The sequence below is a fragment of the Nyctibius grandis genome, chromosome 19 (genome assembly GCF_013368605.1).
Source record: "Nyctibius grandis isolate bNycGra1 chromosome 19, bNycGra1.pri, whole genome shotgun sequence".
Taxonomy (NCBI): Eukaryota; Metazoa; Chordata; class Aves; order Nyctibiiformes; family Nyctibiidae; genus Nyctibius; species Nyctibius grandis.
The window spans coordinates 8253531-8275454 of record NC_090676.1 but is presented as its reverse complement, the minus strand read 5'-3'; the positions used below and the strand labels follow the sequence as shown (position 1 = coordinate 8275454).

Genomic DNA, 21924 nt, shown 5'->3' with positions numbered 1-21924 from the left:
CTCTGCTGTCTCCTCCCTCCTGCCACTTTGGCCACTTTCCCACTCCCACCAGTAGCAGCAGTGTTTTTGCAGGTTCTGAAGAGCTTTTCACCCCACTGCTGAAATGCCAGACACTATGCAAGTGCTTACATACTGTGTGCTGAAAAGGGAGCAAAACTCTGCCCTTAGGTAAGGAGAAATTAGCCTTAGGTCATGACTGATGGTTCTTCTCATGGCTGTGAACATCGGTAGTCTACTTATGAGTATGTGCCCCTCGGATATTTATATTAGCAGTAGTGTACTTGAAACCGTGTTAAAGCTTTTTCTTTGCTTTCTGATCTCTAGCTAGGATAAGGTTGAAACCCAGCACAGGTGCTTTTAATTTTCATTAGGTGTTTCTCCTCTCTCCATAGGCATTTGTTAAAATGGTTGCACACCATGTTTCCTTCCTAGAAGAGCAAGTGCTTGAAGCAGAGAAGAGCCATGGCACCTTTCTTAATACTGTTTGCAAATTATTTCAGTGTGCAACTATCTCATCATTTAAAAATGTGAGTATTTTTAAAGTTGCTTCCATCAGATGGGAAAGTGATGTTAAATACCCTTTTTGTATCAAATGTGGCCTTACAGCATATTTAATTGTTAATTTTAAGTGGCATAAAAGAACTAGATACAGTTTGTATCTGTAAAGGGAATTCTTTTACTTTTTAAAAAATCTTCAAATTTTTTTTTTTTAAGAGTTACTGCTTAGGCATTGAATAGTTCCAGCAGTAATCCCCCTCTCTCTGAGTGTGTCCGTGTACATGTATCTCAGCTAAGTTTTTCCTCTTGTAATTAAACATGTGTGCTATTTTAAAAGTAAGGAAAATCTCATTCTCATTGTTCTGCAATTACACTTCAAAGTGCAGCAAACTCCTGTAATGTTTGTCTTTTTTATTTTTGGCTGTGTTTTTTGGGTATTCAGAAAGTTGTTTCATATAGACTTCTAGTGCACAGTAACTCTGGGAAAGGTGTCTAATCTGGGGGAGAAAAGTGAGTAATCAGAATTCACTTTTTGTTAGGAATATCCAGAGGTGGTCTGAAAAGAAATGACCTTATACTAAATATAAATTACAAATATGACTGGGTAAGTCTGACAGGTTTTAAGAATATAGCACCTCCTGAGGGAATAGAACAGAGGAAATAACTTTTATCTTGTGAAGTTTGCAGCTCTGTGGAAGAAAAGCTTTTCTTCTGGAAAGCTTGAACTTTGTATGGGAGAAACTGTGATTTCAAATCTTTTATCCAAAGATGTTATCTGTGCCCTGGCTGAATGGGGTTCAGCAATCTTAGAGAAAGGACAGGAAATCTATTTTAGAAAACTTCAGCATGTGGAGTTTAAAAAAACCACTAGTATCTTTTCCAATGGAAGAAAACTGAATGTCAGCAACTCTTGCTGTTTTGTCGTGCATCTTGTGATACCTGGCATTTTCTTAAAGCCAGAATTTTTCTTTCAATGTCATTGGCCGAGAATCTTGACAAATACTTATTTTTAGAGTAATTTTTAACCCTTGTATAGTTGCAGGGAAAGGCTTATAAAATCATAACCTCCAAAAAATCTCATGCTGATGATATGAAGACAAAGGTGGACGTTTGATAGATTTTTTTTTTTCAGAGGCTTTTAATTGTCTTTTTCTTTCTACTAGTATTGTAGTCTCCAGAACAGCAGCTGCTTATCTGAGGTGGTGTTTGCTGTCTTGCTTGGCTGAGGTGCTGGCTAATGTTTTTTCCTGACACCTGGGGTAGATTCTGACAAATTGAACTGGGAAATTGATAATGAGATATGAAGCATTCTGTGTGTTACTTAATTAGTTCATCTGAGCTCAGTAATGAGCAAAAGTTATTGATGAGTTATACTGACTAAAGTATCTAGGAAAGAGACCTGTACTTAACAGTTCTTCTCAGTGGTTACCAGTGTGAAGTGTGGAAGTGGACATAGACTTCTGGCTGCAGTCTCTGTAGACTGATAGCAGATTCATCCTCTGAGAGAAGAAAGCTCAGAAGGACTAGGGAGCTATGTAGAAATAAAGTTTTGCTTAATGGAGGAGACATCTGGGTTCAAATTTTCATAAATAAATCTTAATGAAAATGAATCATTGGAATAAGAAATCTTTCCTATGTTGAGGCTTGGCATTTTTTTAACTTTTGCAGATCATCCTTCAAGTGTAACTTGATGTTGGTTTCAGCATCACTATTTGCTATATATTACCAATTTCTTTTCTTGAAGACTCCAAAGCAGCACATACTGGGATTTCTGTTACTGTCTTTGCCACTGACTATGTGTGATCACATATATGTCATGCTACTTCTTTGTGTCCTAATTTACCTCACAAGATAATGTTTGGTGTTTCCAAAATGCTATGAGATTTTTCTGACAGCCTTGAGGAAAAATATTTGTTAAATTATTACTAAAACATACCAGATGGGAAAGATGAGAAGAGAGAAAATAGAGCAGAGTATTTCAAAACTGGGGGTGTACTACGCTCATATTTAAAACTCATTAATTTTCAAGTGCTGAATACTACCAGTCATTTTTTTAATATTAGGGAAAATAAAAAATCTGTCAGGTACTTAAATATTTAATGTTAAGAACTTTGGGGGCATGTTCAGCTTATTTTATCTGCAGCTGTGCTTGAAGTTCATCCAGTTCCATTCTGATTTGGACTAATTCATTAATGGGTTTGTGAGCCCCAGAGAAGTTACACTGATTCTGTATTGAGAAAGATGACAGTTAAAAATAGGAAGATTCAAGTGAGGGGATGCAGTAGGCCCAGAAGTAAAGATTTCAGCTACCCGTGGCTTTAGGCCACGTTTGCCTGCTTCTTTGAGGGAGCCCACACAATTCTCGAAGTTAAGTGAGAGTTTCTTTCCAGTTTGCTGAGTCTGGCGTGTAGCGGAAGGGCTTGAGAGAGGCTGCAACACTGCGCTCAGACATCAAGAAGTGCCACCGGTCTGGAGGAGCAGATGGGAGTGCTTGGGGCTTGCACACAGGAGCAGAAATACACACATGCACACACCTGTGTATTGAGAACATTAGGGGAGGCTGGGGGAGAAGTGAGAGTTTGGGCTGGTGGGATCCAGCCCACACATACAACACTCTTGACAATAACAGTGTGTGGTTTTCAAACCACATGCATGAACAGAAGTCAAAATACAAAATACTGCCTGTTCCCACTTGAACCAATTTTGTTTGAATGCACCTAGAGCAGGTGTAAAAAGTCTTTAGAAAAATGTCATTGTTAGACTGTCCAAAGCAGGACAGCATAGCGGCACGTAAATAAGGATTTGTGCAGCACATGTTCTGAGTTACATACATAGTGATGGGGAGAAACTGTAGTGTAATTGCTGCTCTGTAGAGAGCAGTCGGTGCAAAGGGTGTCCCGTACTAAATAGGTGCCACTTAGGGGAGACATCAGCTTTTAATCGAGCCTTCATGCTGAAATGGTAGCTGAAAAAATAATTCTCTAGCTTACATGCAACAAAGAAGTCAAAATAACAATCCAGGTTCTTTTTTTTATTCAGTGCTAAGATTGGCTTCTGACTTCCTGTTCTCTAATGGGAAGGGATTAGGCCCTTTATGTTTTGAAAGAGACCGAGCCAATTCCTGTTGCAAAATTCCAGTACTGAGATCAAATGAATGAACAAAAACAGTCAGGAAAAAACTTGATTTGTAAAACAGCCATCTTCATTAGTGCTGTCATCTCTTTTCTATCATAGAAATTGTTTTTAAGCTATAATTGCATCTCACATGACAAAAGCTTCTGGCTACATATGTAAAGATTTGTAAAATACTGCCTTTCTGTAAGCTGGTATAATCTGTGCCAGAAAATAGAAACCCAGCCTCTGCATGTAAAGAGCTCCTCCTCCAGAGTTCAGTTTCAGTGACTCTATTGGTTAGTGTTGTTGAGCTTTAAATATATTCTGCAGTACATGGTTTACTAGGCTTTGATGCTTGCTCTTGAAAGGCAAGAAAAAAAATCTTCCTTCAGAAATGTTTTACATAACATTGCCTGGTGCAGAGTTAAAGTGAATTAGTTACAGAAAAGATTTTAGCTGGTGCCAGTGAAATAAGCAGTAAATGTCTCTTCACTCTCCCCTTTTCTGATGTTCCTTTTGGCTGCTCCTGTAAGGAATGCAGCAAACAGTGGCTACTGCTCGTGCTATTGATTTAAGCATTTGCATGTTATACATTGCAGCTCTGCACTGGCCTGTCTTCTGGGGCAATATAGGATGTCTTCAGTTGTATCAGATTTTGTGTTTGTACTTGCATTTCTGTCTTCCATATGAGCCTCTGCCATTATATCCATTGTTAAACAGGATTGTGTGCTCTCATCGTTACAAAACAATGCGTGTAAAACACTTACGGTTCACAATCCCAGTGGTTCAGGGTTCCTATTCATAAACCTGTGCTGTGCTGCCATTGTTTCTTAAAAAAACAAAAGCAGTAAAATAATAAAAGCTAAAACTTGGCTGTTGTGTCTCTAGCACGAATACCCTAGGGCCAGCAGAGCAGCACGTTGTCAGAGGTTTTGTTGGGTCCCTTTCTTAGCAGAATTACTTGTCTGGATTTTTCTCACAACATCCCAGTTTCTTTGTTACGGGTGTGCCATTTATACATCTGGTTTTAAGAGAAATTAACCACGTTTTCAAAAATATTAGGATTCTTGGAGAAGGATTACTATTTTCCCTGTTTCAGGGTTTCTTTGGTATACTCTGTTTCTGTTTCTACCAGCTACATTTTAAATTTTAGCTAAGATGCAGAAACATACTGCAGATTAGATGATGTTAGGGTTAAACATTTCGAATGGATTGTAATACACTGAGAAATTATGTTCTTGCCAGCCATAGTTGCGGTGAGCTTGTTGGGAACTTTGTTTTACCATATTTGTGTGGATTATTGTCTCCACAGTATGGTATGCTCCTCCACTTATTTCTGTAACCATGTAATATATACTTTTGTAATGGTGTCTCACCAGGGGAATGTCTGTAGAAATTGTGGTCTCAGTGTGACAAAAGCAAAAATTTCTGTGTTTATTTTGTTCCTATTTTTAATTGTGCACAAAGAAAGCTGACCTTTAAAATTATTTTCTGTTTACAAACATTTTACTTAAAATTTTTTGTTCATAATTTATAGTGGATGCTAGATGGCTTAACTGAGATTGGGGTGCAAACTTGGAGCACATGATTGACAGTAGTTCCAGGCACAAACTGCTTTCTGGGTAAACACACCAGACAAATGGCAAAAGGAAACACATGCACCATCTTGCTGAGGGGAACTGGAGACATACAGAAATAAAATGACTTTATTATGGTTGTACCATAAATCTACAGTATGGCCTGGCACTACATTGAAGTGTCCACAGAACCCTGAGTAGGAGACTCTCTGAATGAAACTTGTTTGATGAACTATTGTAAAGCTTCAGCTGTCCTCCTGAAGTCCTTTTTTAAAGGATTAAAAAAGAATATATGAACAAAGAACCTGTTTTATAGCTGGATAAACTGGTACAAGACCCAAGAAGATACTATGAGCTAGTAAAAGGTTTAAATAGAAAAATCCTCACTCCAGATATTCCACACAGAGTAATTTCTATGTTAAAATTTGGGTGAAGTTGTCATGAGGAAATTTTGGAAAGGAATTTTTGTTCTAATTTGGCTTTTATAATATGGAACATGTCGTAGCTTGTGGATTTTCACAGTATCCTAAAGTGATACTCAAACAGGAGCAACTCTCTCATAAATCACTCATTGTAAATCAGGTTGACTTTTTCTGGAAGTACTTTTATAGATTAAGATGAATTAAATATGAAGGCTGTCTGGGAAATAAAGATCTTGATCCTGTATAAATACTTTCAAATAAAGTTCACCATAAGTATGTGTATAGCTATCAACTCATACGCAAAGTGATCCACGAAATAGTGTTGTTTGTGAAATTAGTCTGAATCTTGGCTTTCACTAAAGTACTCGAGATAATTTGTGTATGAGGTGAGAGGTAAAGTACAGAGTCAGATACTGGAGAAATTTTTTCTGCTCTCCCTTTTAGCAGATGACCAGAGTGCTGCTAAAGGCCACATTGCTGTTACTACATGGCCTGTTCTCCTCCAAAATGCCCTGGGTAAGCAAGGTCAGTTAGAAGGTGTTAAAATTCTTACACAGGCATACTCTGACAAACGTGGATTCTACTTTCTTGCTCTGAGAAAAGCCGGAGTCTTATTCTAGCCCTGTGGCACAGTCTGCTTATGGAATTTATTACTGCCTTCCTGTCTGCCCTCCCCCAGCTTCACACAGACGTCCAGTTAACTCCCCCTTCGTCTACTCTTTCCTCCATCTCCTTGTGTAGCCACATAGATGTTCCTACTTGGGACACCCACCACTTTTTAAAAGTATTTTATCAACTCATTTCCAGTGCCTCTCCCTTTTCTGTGTCACTGTTACATATGGAAGTCTCCTGGGGGTTCTACTGGCCTTCTCTGTGTCTAAAATGTCTCCTCTTGTCTTGGTGGTTGTTCATACTTCCTCCACTTGGATTTTGTTTGGGACCTGTTTTTAAAGAGTTGCGTGTCATCTAGTCTAATTTTCTTGCATATGCTGGGCTGTTAACTGGGACAGTTCAGCCACTGCTGCTGCAGTGTGGAAGGATACTAGAGAAGAGGCAGAGAAGCCAACTGGGGTTGAAAATCACTGCAGCTCTCTTAATGCAAGCTGTTCTCTCTTTGAGCTGTTTAATGTATGCAGTCTGCAACACTAATTCTTGAAGTAGCTCTTAAATGGGTAGCTGTAAAAAGAGTAATCTAGGTCCAATATGCTTTTGAAAATAGGAGCTTGAATGTTGTAACAGGAGAGACGCACATCTTTGTTTCCTAGCATCAAACCTGTCTCAAGTAAATAAGCAATTTCAGAGTAGTCTTCAAAATTATGGAAGATGTTAATAAAATGTCTGCAACTTTTTTTAGTACAGAGAAAGCTACTCACAAAACGAATTCAGATCTCAGGAATAGGGCAGTAAGGTAGGAACTGGGGACAGTAATACTGAAACATATGGGTTTCATTAATGTGAGAAGGAGTGAGGTGTTGGAAATGCTGAGTGAATTCAAGAAACACCTGTGGAGAGGAAAGATCTGGTGAAAAATCTGGGGTGGAAGTAAAAAGGCATGAGTTTTAAGTATGAGGGATCTGGGAGCAGATGAGGTTTTTTCACTATAAGGAATGCCTTGTGTCCAAGTATTTGTGGCATGAATACATCCTGTTACTGTCCTTTCTTCAGTTGTGTGCGACATAGGCTGACATTTATTTACTTTGGTTACAACCACAGTGTTGTGGTTTGTTTTTTTTTTTTTCTCTATTTCCAGTCATCAGGACTAGGGCCCCAGCAGCTAATGAAGTTTTACCAAAATCAAATCATGGTAGGTGAGGTCGGGAATACATCCAAAGAAAGGTGACATCCAGAGAAATTACACTATGCTGTAGTTTTATGAAGGTAAAATAGTTCTGTGGACTAGTAATAGGAAATAGATGCGACAGATCTTTAGCCAGAAGTCACAATTTCAAGTTTCATGCACTGGCTTTATCATTACAGCTGGGGTATATATTGGAGCCAGCGTTCGTGCACAGTTACCGTGCAGTGACTTTTGTGAAAAGGCTTTGTCCAGCTTCCAGTGGATAGGTTTCTACCTCATGCACCATCACCACATGTGCTTCTCTCCCTGACAGCTTCTGTAAAGAAACTTGCTTTGGAATTTGCCCATCTAGATCAGAACCTGCTGCTCAGTGTATCTCACATACTGATAGTAGATGTCTCCCACCAAAGTGGTCCATCAGATGCTTTCTTTATAAGCACCCATTTAAAACATGACACTTGTTAAAAGGCACAAATGCAGATAAGGTGGGGTGTTTTTCTTTTGTTTTTCTTGGCAGCAGCTAAGCAGAACTTCATGACACATAACTTCAGAAATATTTATTCCTTGGTGACCTGGTGCTGTAGCAAATTCCTTTCACTTGCATTACTGAAATGCTTGAGTGTTCTTTAGGATTATTACTAGAAGCACACCGAATATCAAATGAAATACCATTTTGGCCAAAACTAAAACTAAGCTTACCATTGTGTCTTGGCATCCTCGAAGTCACAGGCCCAACTTTTGGGGCAAAATATTGATCACCTTTAGTTTTCTACGAGGTAAGAAGTTAGGAATTTTTTTTTTAAAGGTAATTGTTGAAAAAAAATAGTTTAAAAACTGCATGTTTCGAAAGTAGAGAAACATTCCATCTGCTGGTATCCACCCCTTCCTGGCTGGGCCATTTTCTGTGCCTGGCAGGCAGTTTTATGCATGATGTAATGGTTGTGTTGCAGGAAAGGTGCTTTGCTGTGCCGGAGCCTCTAGGAGCCGTAGCGACTAGCATTTTTTTCCAGAGCCTCTAACACAACTGCGCACACGCGTACACGCTCATGCCTTGGTTCCCTTACGCGCTCTGTCTACCACCATATTACCCTTCCCCCACCTCTTTTACAAAGTGTTTCTCCCTGAGGCAAATTTCTTGCTGTCTGGAGTACCAAACATGCACAGGCACTTTCTTAAGATTTCGTTGCTATTATAAGGCAGCAATAGCTAAAAAGACTATTTTGCAAAGGTTCTTCTGTTTTTAGTAGAGAGACAGAGCGAGTGTCTGTGTGTATGTTTAAAAAAAAAAAAAAAAAGAAGAAGAAAAAAAAAACCAAAAAAAACCACCCCCCCATACTTTATAGCTAAGTGAGGCCAGGTTTCTCCTATTTCTTTTTTTTGAAGTGTCTTTACTCAGCAGTCACATTTTTTTCTTGTGGTAAAAAATGCAACATGAGCAGATGGCAAGTATTAACACATGAAATGCAGTGCCTGCTCAAAGTTGATTTAACAGTGCTCTAGGTTTCTGTCACTGGCTTTCAGTTAGTTAAGTAGTGTTTACAAGTTAATGAATTTGTTCCACTTGAAATATTTGATGGTATGTGCTGAGGTTCAGTGGTAAAGGGATCCTTCAGGAGTAATCGAGGAAAGCATGAGGTTTCTAGGGACTGAGCTTGTGGGTTTTTTTTTTCCCCTTTGACTGATTTTAGCATTTTTGCCATTAATATGAAACTGAAAAGAGAGGCAGAAGGAACAATAGTAGATAGCAATATACTGCCTTTTATATTGTGATAGGGCTTTGAGCACTGCAGTGATACCATACCTTATAGCAGCTCTATTTTGAACCGTGTAGCTTGCAATTTCATTTCTATTGAATGTTTCTAAACCTTAGACAAGGATTTAAAAAACAAAGTTTTATGTAGCAAATCAGGAAACATTTTCATATTTTTATGTGTTTCTGCTTCCATGCTTGCTTTGGAAGTATGAGTGCAAACTATTAAATAGGCTGCTATATATAAATTAGCCCACATTTGGCAGCAAAACTGCCTAGAATAGGGTGATCAAATTCAGTATATTTTCAGTTAATGCGTAAGACTCCTTAGTACACCACCACATGCTACCTACCTAATAGCATTTGAAACTAAGCCAGCTCTAAGAATTGTATTCATAGTAAGAAACAAATATTGGTTGCTGGTAATTGAGCATCATACACACTTAGTATTTTACACAGCAAAAGTCTCTCTGCATAAAATGCTTCGTTTGTCAGAACTACCTAAACACCTAAACCTACAAACCAGTGTTCCTTGTCAGGCAACCTGTAAGCTTGAGTGCACAGAGTTAACTTATTTTACTATTTGAGCAATTGGTGCCAAAATAGTATGTTTTAAAGGCTTAGTTGATATTTCTGGCATTAGTTTTTGAGTTTTCTAAAATTGTAGATTTTAGTTTCGTTAGGGGTTTTGTAAATTATGTTACTCACTATAATAACAGTTTATTCAAACAGGACTGAAGGTCAAGTTCCTGTTTGGGAAGGGTACCATGCTTAGTTCACCCTTGACTTGAAATCTAAGATCATAACTACCAGATAAGACCAAACTAATTGCTCTGAATATGCATGAGTGTATCTTTCATAGCTGAAAACTAACAGTGATTTACTGTATTCGTTAGGAAGGCTTCTCTGCCAAGTAAACAGTGCTTAGTTAACTATGGTTAAGAGCAGCCTGCAAGCACAGACAGCGGAGCAGCTTGCTTGATATGGAGGCCGGAGGTGGCAGGATTTTAACTACCTGAGAGATGGTACAGTTAACCCCTGGCCCTCCTGGAGCGGGCTGGGCTCCTGCTGCATGCAGTTCACACACAGAAATGAGACTCGTTAACCCATGCGTTTTATTGGTCTTTATGGATGTGTGACATCATTGGCAGCCAATCAGAAAGTGCTTTAGGGCAGAGTTTAGAAGCTATTTCATAATATATTTATATTCGGTGCAGATATTTTTGGGCTTCAGTAGCATTCATTTTGTCGCAGAGTCCATGTGTCAATATGGCTTGGGGAAAAAAAAGGTATGAAAATGGCATGTTTGCCCTTGTTTTTTTGTAATTAAGCTGGGCGGTGAAATGCTATAGAAAGCATAGCTGGTACGCTGCAAAACAGTTATTATGGAAACAATTTTCTTCCTCCAGCAGCAGTAAAGCTGCGCGCCAGTCTTGGGTGATTGTTGTGTGCTCCCTGCTAGGCTGCTCCTGCTTAAATAGCCAGACCTGCGAATATTTCCCAGGCTGCTCTGGTTTGCCAAGAACAAAAACGCAAGGCAGTCTGCAGAAAATGTGTGCCTGTGCGTGCGCCAGCCAGAGCCACCCCGGCAGCCGGGCTCTGCTCAGCTGGAGTCACCCCAGCGACTCGGCTCGCTCATCCCTGGCTGGGCTTGGCTGGGTTGGGTTTGGCTGGACTGGGCTCCCCCCGCCTGTTGTCCAGCCCTTGCCCTGGTGTGCAAGGCACCTTGCCTTGCCTTTGTGTAGGCGCACGCAGACTGTTTTGTTCTCTGTTCGTTGACACAACTTCACCTATTAAAGGAGAACCATTCGCTGATAGTGTCTCTTCCAGAAAAGTCTGGTTGATCCATGTGAACCCCCCACCATTCCTGCTTAACTCTTTGATTTCCAGAGTGCCCCCTATAGCAGGACCATATTGGATTGTAAAACCAATCTATTACAATAATTTCCAGACCATAACAACAATTTTGGTATCAGTTGTTACTAAGACAAAACTGTATTTCTTTTTATAGAAAAAAAAAATGGAAGCTTGTATCAGTTGTGGGACTATTACTACTTTTGTTTTTATTTGGGACCGTTTCTCTTCCCACTTGAGCACTGTGGCTGTGCTCACGTCAGGTTGCTAAAAGTCATTATTCATTTATGTTCCACAATGGGCCTGCAAAGCGTACGAGTGCAGTGCTGACACCTTCATCCTGTTGGGATCCCAAAGATTTTATCTGCTCCTGAGCAAAAGACTTGGGAAGAAGTCTTTCAGATGCCAGCTGTATCTCTAGTATGCTGTTCAGTGTTTGCAAATCATTTAGAAAATGAGACCCACAATGAGATGAGAAAGCTTGTTGATGTAGTTATTTTGAGATCACAGAAGTGAATGCCAACTTCAGAGAGCTGTAGACAGACCTTGCAACATTGAGAGACTGAGTGGAAAAACTTGTAGCCAAAATGAAATGTCAATAAATATAAGGTGATGCAAATGGAGGTGATGCGAGTGAGCCTTACATTATGGTATTGGTCTCTGAACTAGCATTTTTCACTAAAGAAAGAGGTCATGGAGTAATCAAGATGGCCTCATGAAAATCTTCAGCTCACAGGTCAATAGCAGGCAAGAAAGAAAATTGAATGTTAGGAACTATTAGGAAAAGTACAAAGAAAGAAAATAAAAACCTTATGCCACATTCTAAATCTCTGGCTTCATCTTTAATACTGACTGAAGTTCTGATCCTATTGCAGCAGAACTAGAACAGGCGTCTGGAACAGGAGTTTGGAACCACATCCCTTTGGGAAACAGCTAAGCAAACTATGATTTTAGTCTTCTCTTTTCCACACTGAAGAAGAATGCATTAGAGTTCTTTGAAATCTAAAATTGCATGGGACAGTAAGTAGAAGTTATTATCAAGCATTAGTCTCAAAATGAACTACAGGAGGGTTTTTTCATGCAATATATCACTGAAGTTTGGAACTCACTGTTGCAGTTGTAAACAAAAGGAGATTTATGTATGTTAAATTCGATTAAAGTCATTTAGCAAACTTACCTTTCTATTTCTAGGAACCCATATGCTGCAAATTCCTGTAGGTTAGGAGAGTATTTAAGGCAGGAACGCTGCATACTTGCCCTGTTTTTATACTCTAAGCATCAGCTGTTGGGTCTCAGCTGGAGACAAGTTACTAAGCTTTGATTTGACACTGTAGGCATGCTGGCTATTCTTGTATTTGTGGACAGATTTCTTCTTGTAACACTGTAGAACAGCATCGCAGCCGCTGACTAGAGGCTGACATACAAGCCAAACCTCATTGATCTTTGTTTCTTGCTGTATTACTCTTGGAGAAGGAGTGTAATTTTCCATTTCCTATGACTTGTGGGTGGGTCGGTCTCTCTGTTTGTCTGAATGCCTTCCTAATGAGCGTTAGAATATTGTCTATTTTGCCAGGCTAAATCTAATGCTTCCAGTTTTGTCACATTTCTAGTATCTGCTGGATTGTCCAAAGTGCTGTGTGCTTTCAATTCCCATTGCCTTACATGGAAATATAGTAGGACTAGGACCTATCTGTTTTAATACTTTTCCTTTATGAATGCTTTTTCTAGCACTGTTTCTCTATTAGGAATGTTGAGTTTGTTCTAACTGTGAATAGTTTGGCTTGGAAAGGACCTTCATCAGGAATGATATGACTGTGACGTAGCTCTGGATAAGAGGAGAGCAGCCGACTGTACCTTGTCTTTAGGAAGCCTTTTGATACAGACACCCACGGCATCCTTATATCCAAATTGGGATGTTATGATCTAGATGGGTGGACTACTTGTTGTTGTTAATGGTTTGTACTTTACCTGGATGCTAGTTACAGGTGTAGTTTGTCAGACATTTGCCTAATAACTTTATCAGTGACCTGGAGGAGGAGACAGAATGCACCCTTCTCAGGTTTGTGGACCACAGTGAACTAAGGAGTGTGCTCCAGAGCAGGGCTGCTTTTCTGAGGACATCAGCTGGCCAGAGGGATGTGCTTATGTGAATCTTACTAAATTCAAGAAGGACAAGCACTAAATCCTGCACCTGGGATGGACTAACACTCTGCTATGGTACAAGCTGGGGACTGACTGGGTGGAAAGCAGCTCTACTGAAAAAGACCCAGGGATCTTTTTAGAGGGTAGGCTAAGCGTGGGTTAGCAGTGTGCCGTCAATGAAGGCCAACAGATGATTGGGCAGTATCAACAGGAGATTGAGGGAGGTGATTATTCTTTTTAACTGGGCATTCCTTAGACTTTATCGGGAATACCATGGCTAGTTTTGGGAGTCACAGTACAAGAAAGATGTGGATAAACTCGATTGAGCTTAAGGGAGGGTCATCAAGATGCTTGGGCTGGACAACATGATCAATGAAGAGAGGCTGGGACAGCTGAGTTTGTTCAGCCTGAAGAAGAGAAAACACGGGGACATAATAGCAGCCTTCCAGTGTGCTTAAGAAGTTTCCAAGAAGATGAAGCTAAGTTCTTTAGTGAGGTGCACAAGAGATGAGGGGGAGACAGCAGTCATAAATTGCAGCAGGATGTTCAGACAGCCTCATCCGTTCCTTCAGTGCTGCTGGACCTAGTGCAATAAAATCGGTGAGTTTATGTATGAAGTTTCATGCTGCTTCATTGCCCCATTTTACAGATAATAGAACCTAAGTACAGAAACTGTAAAGGCTGTTATTCAGAGTCACTCAGACTATATCCAAATGCCTTTCTAGTATGAGCTTATGCTCGGGTGTGTCTCACATCTATACTGCCTGATTGCTTGTTCATAGTCTCAGACGAGGAGTTGGAAGGTCGTGTTGTATTATGATAATATTGAAGCAGCGAGCCAGCTTGGGAAGCAGGCTCTTTCCTCGACTTGGCTACTTCTAACGACTTAGAGTGAATCATGTACAAAGTTAAGGAAAGGAGCGTGAGACTCCTTCTGCTTTGTCAGGTCTGTTTGGTCAATCTATTTTTTTATTAGCCTTATCTGATTCCCATTATAATTACAGACTCTGTCCTGAATATAATGCTGCCTCATGCTTCAGATGGACGGTATTATTTTTGTTTACTTTTGTCTGTGGTATTATTCTAGAAAGTGAAAGCAGTTTGAGTTGTTCCTTGGGGACCTCAGCTGCTGTTCCATGTGCAAGAGGCTCCAAATGTTTAAATGCCTTAGATGAGAAAATGTGTTGGTACAAGTTGATTTGCAAAGGGACCTGGAATTGGAGGCTATTACTATTCTAGTATTGTATGTACTTGACTCAGACACTGCATTAATAAAGAAAAAGAAAAAAGTGCTCGTAAAAGTCTGGGACTGACAGCCTTGGAGTCTGCTGTTTATGCCTTAACTCATTGTTTCAGAAAGACTGAAAGCCAGGATAAGATGCCTAGTTGAGACTCCCTGGCCATTCACTTCAGCACCTTTGTGGAAAAAGCTGTCTAACACCTGCTTTGAAGGTTTGCGGATATAACTCTCAGTCCCCTGGGAACTGGGCTGAGACTGTCAGCAAGTGATACATTAGTGAGTAATGAATAAATTCATTTTGAGTGTTGGATATGAGTAACAGACATAGCAGCAGACTTGGACTTTGCACATTTTGCTTGGAGTGCCACTGAATAATGTGAGTGCAGCACTGCATTTTTTTAATTTATAATTTAACTTGTGCAAGAAGGCAGAAAACCTACCTGACCCTAATACCATGTGGGCATTCCCCAGCAGTTAGGGAATGGGATAAATAGCCCGGAAATGCTGAGTTTAAAGCTTACAGTTAACGTGATTAAGACCACAGGTAGAGTTCAAGTAATTTATTGCCTCTGTGCCTCAGTTAAGAATCACTGGATAACAGAAGTTAGAAGTTTTGGAGATTGTCAGGTCCAACTCCCTACTGAAAGCAGGGTCAGCCAAAGTCAGATTAGGCTGCCCAGGGTCTTGTCCAGTCAAGGGCTGAACATCTCCGAGAAGGGAGATTTTACAGCCTCTCTGGGCACCTGTTCCAGTGGTTGACCCTGTCGTGGTGTAGATTTTTTCCCTTATGTCTGATTGGTATTTCTTTTTCTGCAAGCAACTTACATCCATTGCCTGTAGTTTTTTGCTATACAGTTCTGAGTAGAGTCCAGCTCTGGTTTCTCTGTACATAGCTCTGTCTTCCCTCATTAGATAGTTGAAGACATCAACTAAATTGCACTTCTGTCTGAAGAAACCGACAGTCTCAACCTCTCATCATAACGTATGTGCTCCAGCCCCCAAGCACCTTGATTGGCCTCTGCTGGCCTTGCTCCAAGTATGTCAGTCTGGTAAATCCTTCATAAACTGGGGAGCCCAAGTTCAGACACAGCACTCCAGATTCAGCCTCATGCCAAAACAGAGGGAAGAGATCACATCCCTCAGTCTGTTGGTCGTGCTCGTACTGGTACCAGTAGGCAGTTAGCTTTGATCACTGCCAGAGTGCTCTGCTGATTCAGGTTCAGCTTCTTGTCTCTGAGGACCACTAGTGCTTTTTCTGGAAAGCTGCTTTCTAGCCAGCTGTTAATTAGGTTGGCTAACCATTGTTTGCCCTGATTAGATCTATGCTGACTCTTTTCAATCACGTCCTTTTGTTTGAAGTGCTGGAAATGGATTCCAAAAGGCTTTGCTCCATATTTTCTTTGGGACTCGGGTTAGGCTGAACATCCTGTAGATCCCCAAATCTTCGTTCTTGGCCTTCTTGAAGATAAGCACTCATCAAGAACTTCCTCTGATTGCCCTGACCTTTAAGATGACTGACAGCAGCCTCACAATGATATGAACCAGCAACTTTATCATCCTCAAATGCATCCATCTGATCCCACAGGTTTTGTTGGTTTTTTTTCTGTTTGGTTTTTTTTTTTTTTTTTACCAGTTCACTGTAATAGGGGCAGATCCAAACAGGGACTGTCTTATGCACTTTCTTAGGTTGTGCCACTAGACGGGGACCTGGGAATTCTGGGAGCAGACCTTGCAGTAAAAACCACGGCAAAGAATGCATAGTTATCTTACTAGTAAAATGAGAATACTTGTGTTAGAAGGATACTGTGAAGGTCAAATGGCCAGTTTCTGCCCTTTGTGCTCCTGCAGGTAGAAATGCTAGGATTATTGTTATTATTTATCTTAGTTTGTCTCATTCTTTCTTTCACTACTACTTCCTTTTGGCTTTCCTGAAGATTAACGCATGAGGAGCAGCCCCAGATATATATTACTGCTTCTTGTTCAGAAATAAATTGAGAGACTGAGAGTGCTGAAGCCAGGGCAGTCTGCCTGAGGAAGCCTCATAGACACAGACTGTCAGACCAATCACAAATGGCAACAACAAAACAAATCCAGACTTTCCTTTTTAAAGGACATGCTCCTTCTGGCAACAGTATATTGGGAAAATGGTATTAGTGAGAAACTAGATCCATCACTGAAGAGAGGGAAGCCTGGTGGACAACATGCCTAAGCATAAAATCTTAGACTACACACTTAGGGAGAACACATTTTGCAGTGAGATTCTTCAAAGCTTTCACATCTCTTCTGCATCCCACACTCTTTTGGCAGCAGAAGAGCTGCTGCATCCTTGTGTTTCTGTCTCCTTACTGAACAGCTAATAAACTGTACTTCCCCGTGGCTTCAGCAAGATTATTGATTTGTGCAGTGATCATTATTGCAGCTGTTGAATAGATCTTTGCTGAAGAGATTGAGGGAGGAAAAAGGGGGACGTGTTTTTTTCTCCTGTGCTTTTTCTAAATTCTCTTGACTTTATGTATCTCATTACTGTTGGAATAAAAACAGCTGTTTGACTGTTTTTACATGTTTTCATGGTTCTGTACTTCACAAAGGGAAGCCTGATTTATCCTTCCCTTGAAGAGATTCTAGTCATAAGTCATAAGTGAAAGGTTGTCGTTAATGACTAATTTCAGCCAAAAGGATATGTATGATGCTTTCTGGAGCTTGCATGGAATTGGCCTTGCTCTGAAGTGCTTACACAGAATGTTTAGAACAACAGGAAGAAAAAGCTTATGATTTATGATTGAGATGATAATATGATCCTGCCAAGAAGGATAAGGCGTGTGCCTCCTGAGTTACAAAGCAAAGGTGTGAGGGAATGAAGTTAATTCTAATTGGTAAATTTCCTGTTTCTGTTGTGTATTATTTACTTCATAAGCTGTATAAGAATGAAACCCACCCAGTCAGTCTGTGAACTATTTACTGTGCTTTTGAGACCATAAATAATGCTAGAAAGTGACATGATCGCCTTATGTTTGGAAACAGTATGCCTCAAAGTTTATATTGTCCTCTAATTAGGGCACTAGTAACAGACCACCATAGGAAGAACTCTTTTTTTCCCCCCATCTGTCGGTCAATTAGAGATTAGAGAAAATTGATGCAAGAGTCAATAATCATCTGGAAAGCCTTCACAGTAATCGCACAGACTTGAAGGAAAGGGAGAAGGTAACGTGGTCTTCAAACTGGATTGTATAAGGAGTGGATCTGCAGAGGTTGTAACTGGAAATTTTGTGGGTGCTGCGAGTGAGGTCAGATGTCCAGCTCAGCCGACTCCAGCTCATGGCAGGCACAGGTACCAGAATCAGAAAAGACTTTTGTATTTTCTCAGGAAGAAAATTCTGCGGTTTGTGCTCCTTATCCAGTCACATTCTGGGCTTAAAGAATCATTGATAGATTTCTTTACCTTGCTGAGATAGTAAAGACACTGTGCATGTGAAGTCGAGAATGGAATCCAACTCCTGCAAGTCATACTGGGTAAAATATATATACTGGGGGAGATAAGCGAAAATTGGGCTCTGAAAATTGGAGTGGTTTGACATTACTATGTTTGCCTCAGGACAGAAGCTACTACTGTCCTGAAGAGGAGAACTTACACCCATGCTCTGGCTTTTGCAATTAATAGTTTGGGCACCTTAGTACAAACCCACCTTCATCAGTGATTTAAGGTGGTGTGTCAGACTGAACTGGGATGGCTCTGATGTGGTGCCACACTTCCTTCTGCTGATTGAGGGAAAAATAACCTCTGGGGGAGGAATGGGGAGGACAGCTGTAGGCGGTGAAGTTTTAAACCAGTGCTGCAGGCTCTGCTAGCATTCCCCTGTCTGTCCTGATTTAAATCTGGGCTTTGCCGTGACTTGCTGTCTGTTAGGACACATCACGCAACCTTTCTGCCTCAGTTTCCCAAGGTGCAGTAGTGTTTGCCTAGTTTGTAAGGCTATTGTTAGGATTAATCTTCAATCTTCAGTCTATTTCAAAGTTGCTAATTGAAAGGTGGTTCCTCGATGCTGGTTAAACAACTTTGAGAATCTTTAAGAAGCTTCTGAGAAGTTGTATTAGTTAGCTAAGGATAAGCCTTGTCACTGCTTGTTTCTTCCCATTTGTGTAGAATAATACTTAAGGCAAAGTCAGTACAGTTATTGTAAATACATCTAAGTTGAACTACCAAGGCTTTAAATTTGGTAGTCTTTAAGGAGGCTTTTTTTTTTTTTTTTTGGTGGATCTGGAAGGATTGCTGCCAGAGTGAGAATGAAGGTCCAAGTTACCAGCTAAGTTTCCAGAGATGCAGCATGTGGAAGGTTAACTTCTTTCTATGTGAAATAATATCCCTTCTCCTTTTCTCAGGTAATCTGCTATTTTCTGTCTGTGAAAATAGCTCAACGTTTTAGCTGTAATGGTCAGGCACACTACAAATAGCCTGGATAAACATACTGTTTGGAATGGGGTCAGAAATCCTTATAATGATGCCAAACCTTTCTGCTGGGGCACTTGGTGGCTGTACCAGTGCCCTGCACCACAGAGACCATACTGCGCTTGCCTCGCTGGTGCCCAGAGTGTGTTTATTACAAGTGCTGCCTGTTCCTGGTCTGTTTGGGAGGCTCTTGGGAAAGAGAATAGCCAGGGACGGAGGGATGAATTGTCTGCTGGGCTGGGCTCATGGTCCCTGAGGGGTAGATGCCCTGCATCTCCGTTATAAAAGCAGTACCAAAGTGGATTTGTGGACCATCTTGTAGAGACTGGGATAGAAGGGAAACAATTTTCTGTGTCCACATCAGCAACTCGTAGAGCACTTGCCTTAAGTGTAATGTTCCAGTGCAGGCTGACTTAAGCCTGGCTATAAAATGAAACTGAGCAAGCAGACACATTCAGCTCAGCATTTCTTTTTCTTCAACAGAAGGTAGAATCTAACTGTCAGTGAATTAAGCTGTTTCCTGGATGTCATACAACCTGCAAGTGATCACCTTTTGACCCAGCTTTGCTGTTCTGATTCTGGGTTGCAGTTGTCAGAGTAACCACTATGCTCTTAAATGGGTCATTTTCTTACTGCTCTCATGTATTTAGCTTTATCAGCTGGGGACCTGGCTTTTAGGGGCTTCAAACTGTATTTCTCAAGGGGTGCTTTTAGTGCCTTAGATACGATGTCACGCAACTTGTCTCTGTGGATAACTTGGCTGCCTGTTAAAATGCAACTGACTGAAGTCTCTAAAGCTGCCACCAGAAGTTTTAAGCTTTCAGGCATGATTCTACATGCCATTTCTTTTATTTTCCTGCAAGTGCAGAGTTGTAGCGCGTACTTTATTTTTCAAAAGCTTCTCAAATGTTTTAATCCTTTAATTTCTACTATTTGATCTAGCTTCATCCAAACACGTTATACTGCCTTCCAAATGCTAAATTCCTCTGTAATTCCTTTAATCTTTGTTTCCTCAGTTTATTCACTCATTGTTGGATCTTTAAGTTAATTAATAGTTTCCAAATTTGCGACAAAGAATACAGGAGTATGGGCATCTCAACAGCGACCTCTTTCCAGCTTGTGTTTTTCAGGTACCATGTAAACTTGCTACGCTGTGCTTGGCTGTCTCAAGCCTGACCTAAGAGACAAGAGAAGAAACAAGGATTTATGTATTGGCACTGAATAGGTGCCGTAGGTGCTCACAGAGGCTGGTGAAATGACAGAACCTCGCCTGAGGGAGGCCTTTATAGCCTGGATTAGACACAAACACAGTTTAGTCTTATGGCCACTTGGCTTTCAGCAAGCTGCTGCTGCAGTCAGTGCCACTAGTGGTTGTATGTTATGGTACGGGTGCCATCCTAATGAGAGCACCTACCTTCTAAGGGCCATAATCTGGCCTTTATTAGATTGTGACAGACAGGAATCAAGTGATCTAGAGGTGAAAAGCTATTTGTTACCACTTAAACCTTTCTCTTTTGATGACTTTAATAGGCTTTGGAATGTCAAGCTCTTTCCTCCTCCTTCTCCCCCCTCCCACCTCCGTAGCAGGCAACCATACCTCTTTTCCTTTAAGTTTCACAGCAGCCTGACCACAAAGGAATTATTTCATCTTCAGTCTGTGTGATGTGCGCGGCACAGAGATGCCTCATGCCCTTGTCTGTTAACCCCGTGTGGCATTTGTACCATTGCGAAAGAAAGCTTTTCTCAGACCCTTCCTCATACAATACTGTGAAGTCATATGGATTGGTATCTTTGCCTCTCATTTCCTATCGATTCAGCAGCTATACTTTAAGATAATGAAGGCTGAAGTAGTGCTTTTAACGTAAGCTGGTAACAAGAGTGTTCCTTGACAAAAGTTTGGTGTGGGTAGATGGAAAACAGGAGGAGTCACTTTTGTAAGTATTTATGGCACGGTTACAGGAAGTCACCCAAAACAACCACCTGTGTCAAGAGGGTGTATAGAAAACATATAGTACCTGCAGGTCAGGAGGGACTACGTTTGTCTATGAATCATACACAGAATCTATACACAGAATCAATCAGGTTGGAAGAGACCTCTGGGATCATCGAGTCCAGCCATTAAAGGTTGGACGATATATACACTTATATATAGTATATAGTATATTACTATAGAAGTAATAAGGTATTATTCACCAAAGCATCAGATTACTATTGCAGGGATCTCAAAAAAAATTCTCATTGCAATCATGGCATCATCTGTTGGGAGGAATTCTGGATAGTAAGTGCTAAGAATAAGCAGTTCTAGAATAACCAGTTACAAATCAGAGTGGGGCAGTGGTTTCATAAGCTATGGGAAAACCCGAGTCTACTTTTAAAGTTAGTTTGCGGCTCATGTCTTTAGTTAAGTTTGATTGCTCTGATCAGGGCTTTCTGCAACCACATTGTCACCCAGCCTGTGAAGTTTAATTACTGTCATTCCTAGCACTATTCCTGCCTTGTTTTTTCCTGGTATGACCACTGGCAATATTGCCCTAGAAAGGAAGGACAGATTATTTTACTTTGAAAATTGGAGGGATTTTTAACTTTTCTTTCTCTCTACTTTTATTTTATGGAAAATACAGAACATGTTAGTATTCCCTTGTGAATTGTTACAGCTGGCTATTTTTACAGCTTCTTTGGTTAGGGTTTTTTCTCCTTTCTATTTTGCAGAGGGGAACCTCGTCACTCATAGTTCTTAAATGATCAATTCAGATTCTTCATCTTGTCTTACTCAGTGGTTGTGACTGTTTTCAGTCTTAGATGAAAAAACTTAGATGTTACATTAAAAGATCTCGTATTCTGCCCATTAAAAGAAGCCTATCTCCTTTTGCTTGGGTCTTCACATAAAAACTTCAAAACCACATGCATCTCTTTGATTATCGCTAACAGTATGTTTCTCCCCCATAGCAAAGTTTGTATATCCTAATAGGTAGCAAGTGCCCTTCTCTGAGAACCCGCTGTTTATCTCCGAGGTGTGCAGATCAGGAGTTTCTCAGCAGAACTCCCCCTCATCCAGCCCATTCTGACAACAGCAACACCAAATGCA

General features: G+C 40.5%; 1 protein-coding gene across 4 annotated transcripts in view; it reads left to right on the top strand.

Moving 5' to 3' along the window:
- The window catches only part of BCAS4 (breast carcinoma amplified sequence 4), a 66059-nt gene that overhangs the window by 14283 nt on the left and 29852 nt on the right, over positions 1-21924 (top strand). For all 4 annotated transcript variants that reach the window (XR_011049490.1, XM_068416051.1, XM_068416053.1 and 1 more), the window contains exon 4: positions 393-527. Coding sequence is in view for 3 of the 4 variants with exons in the window: in XM_068416051.1 (XP_068272152.1) it covers positions 393-527 (135 nt within the window). In the remaining variant the exon portion in view is untranslated. The remainder of the gene's footprint in view (positions 1-392; positions 528-21924) is intronic.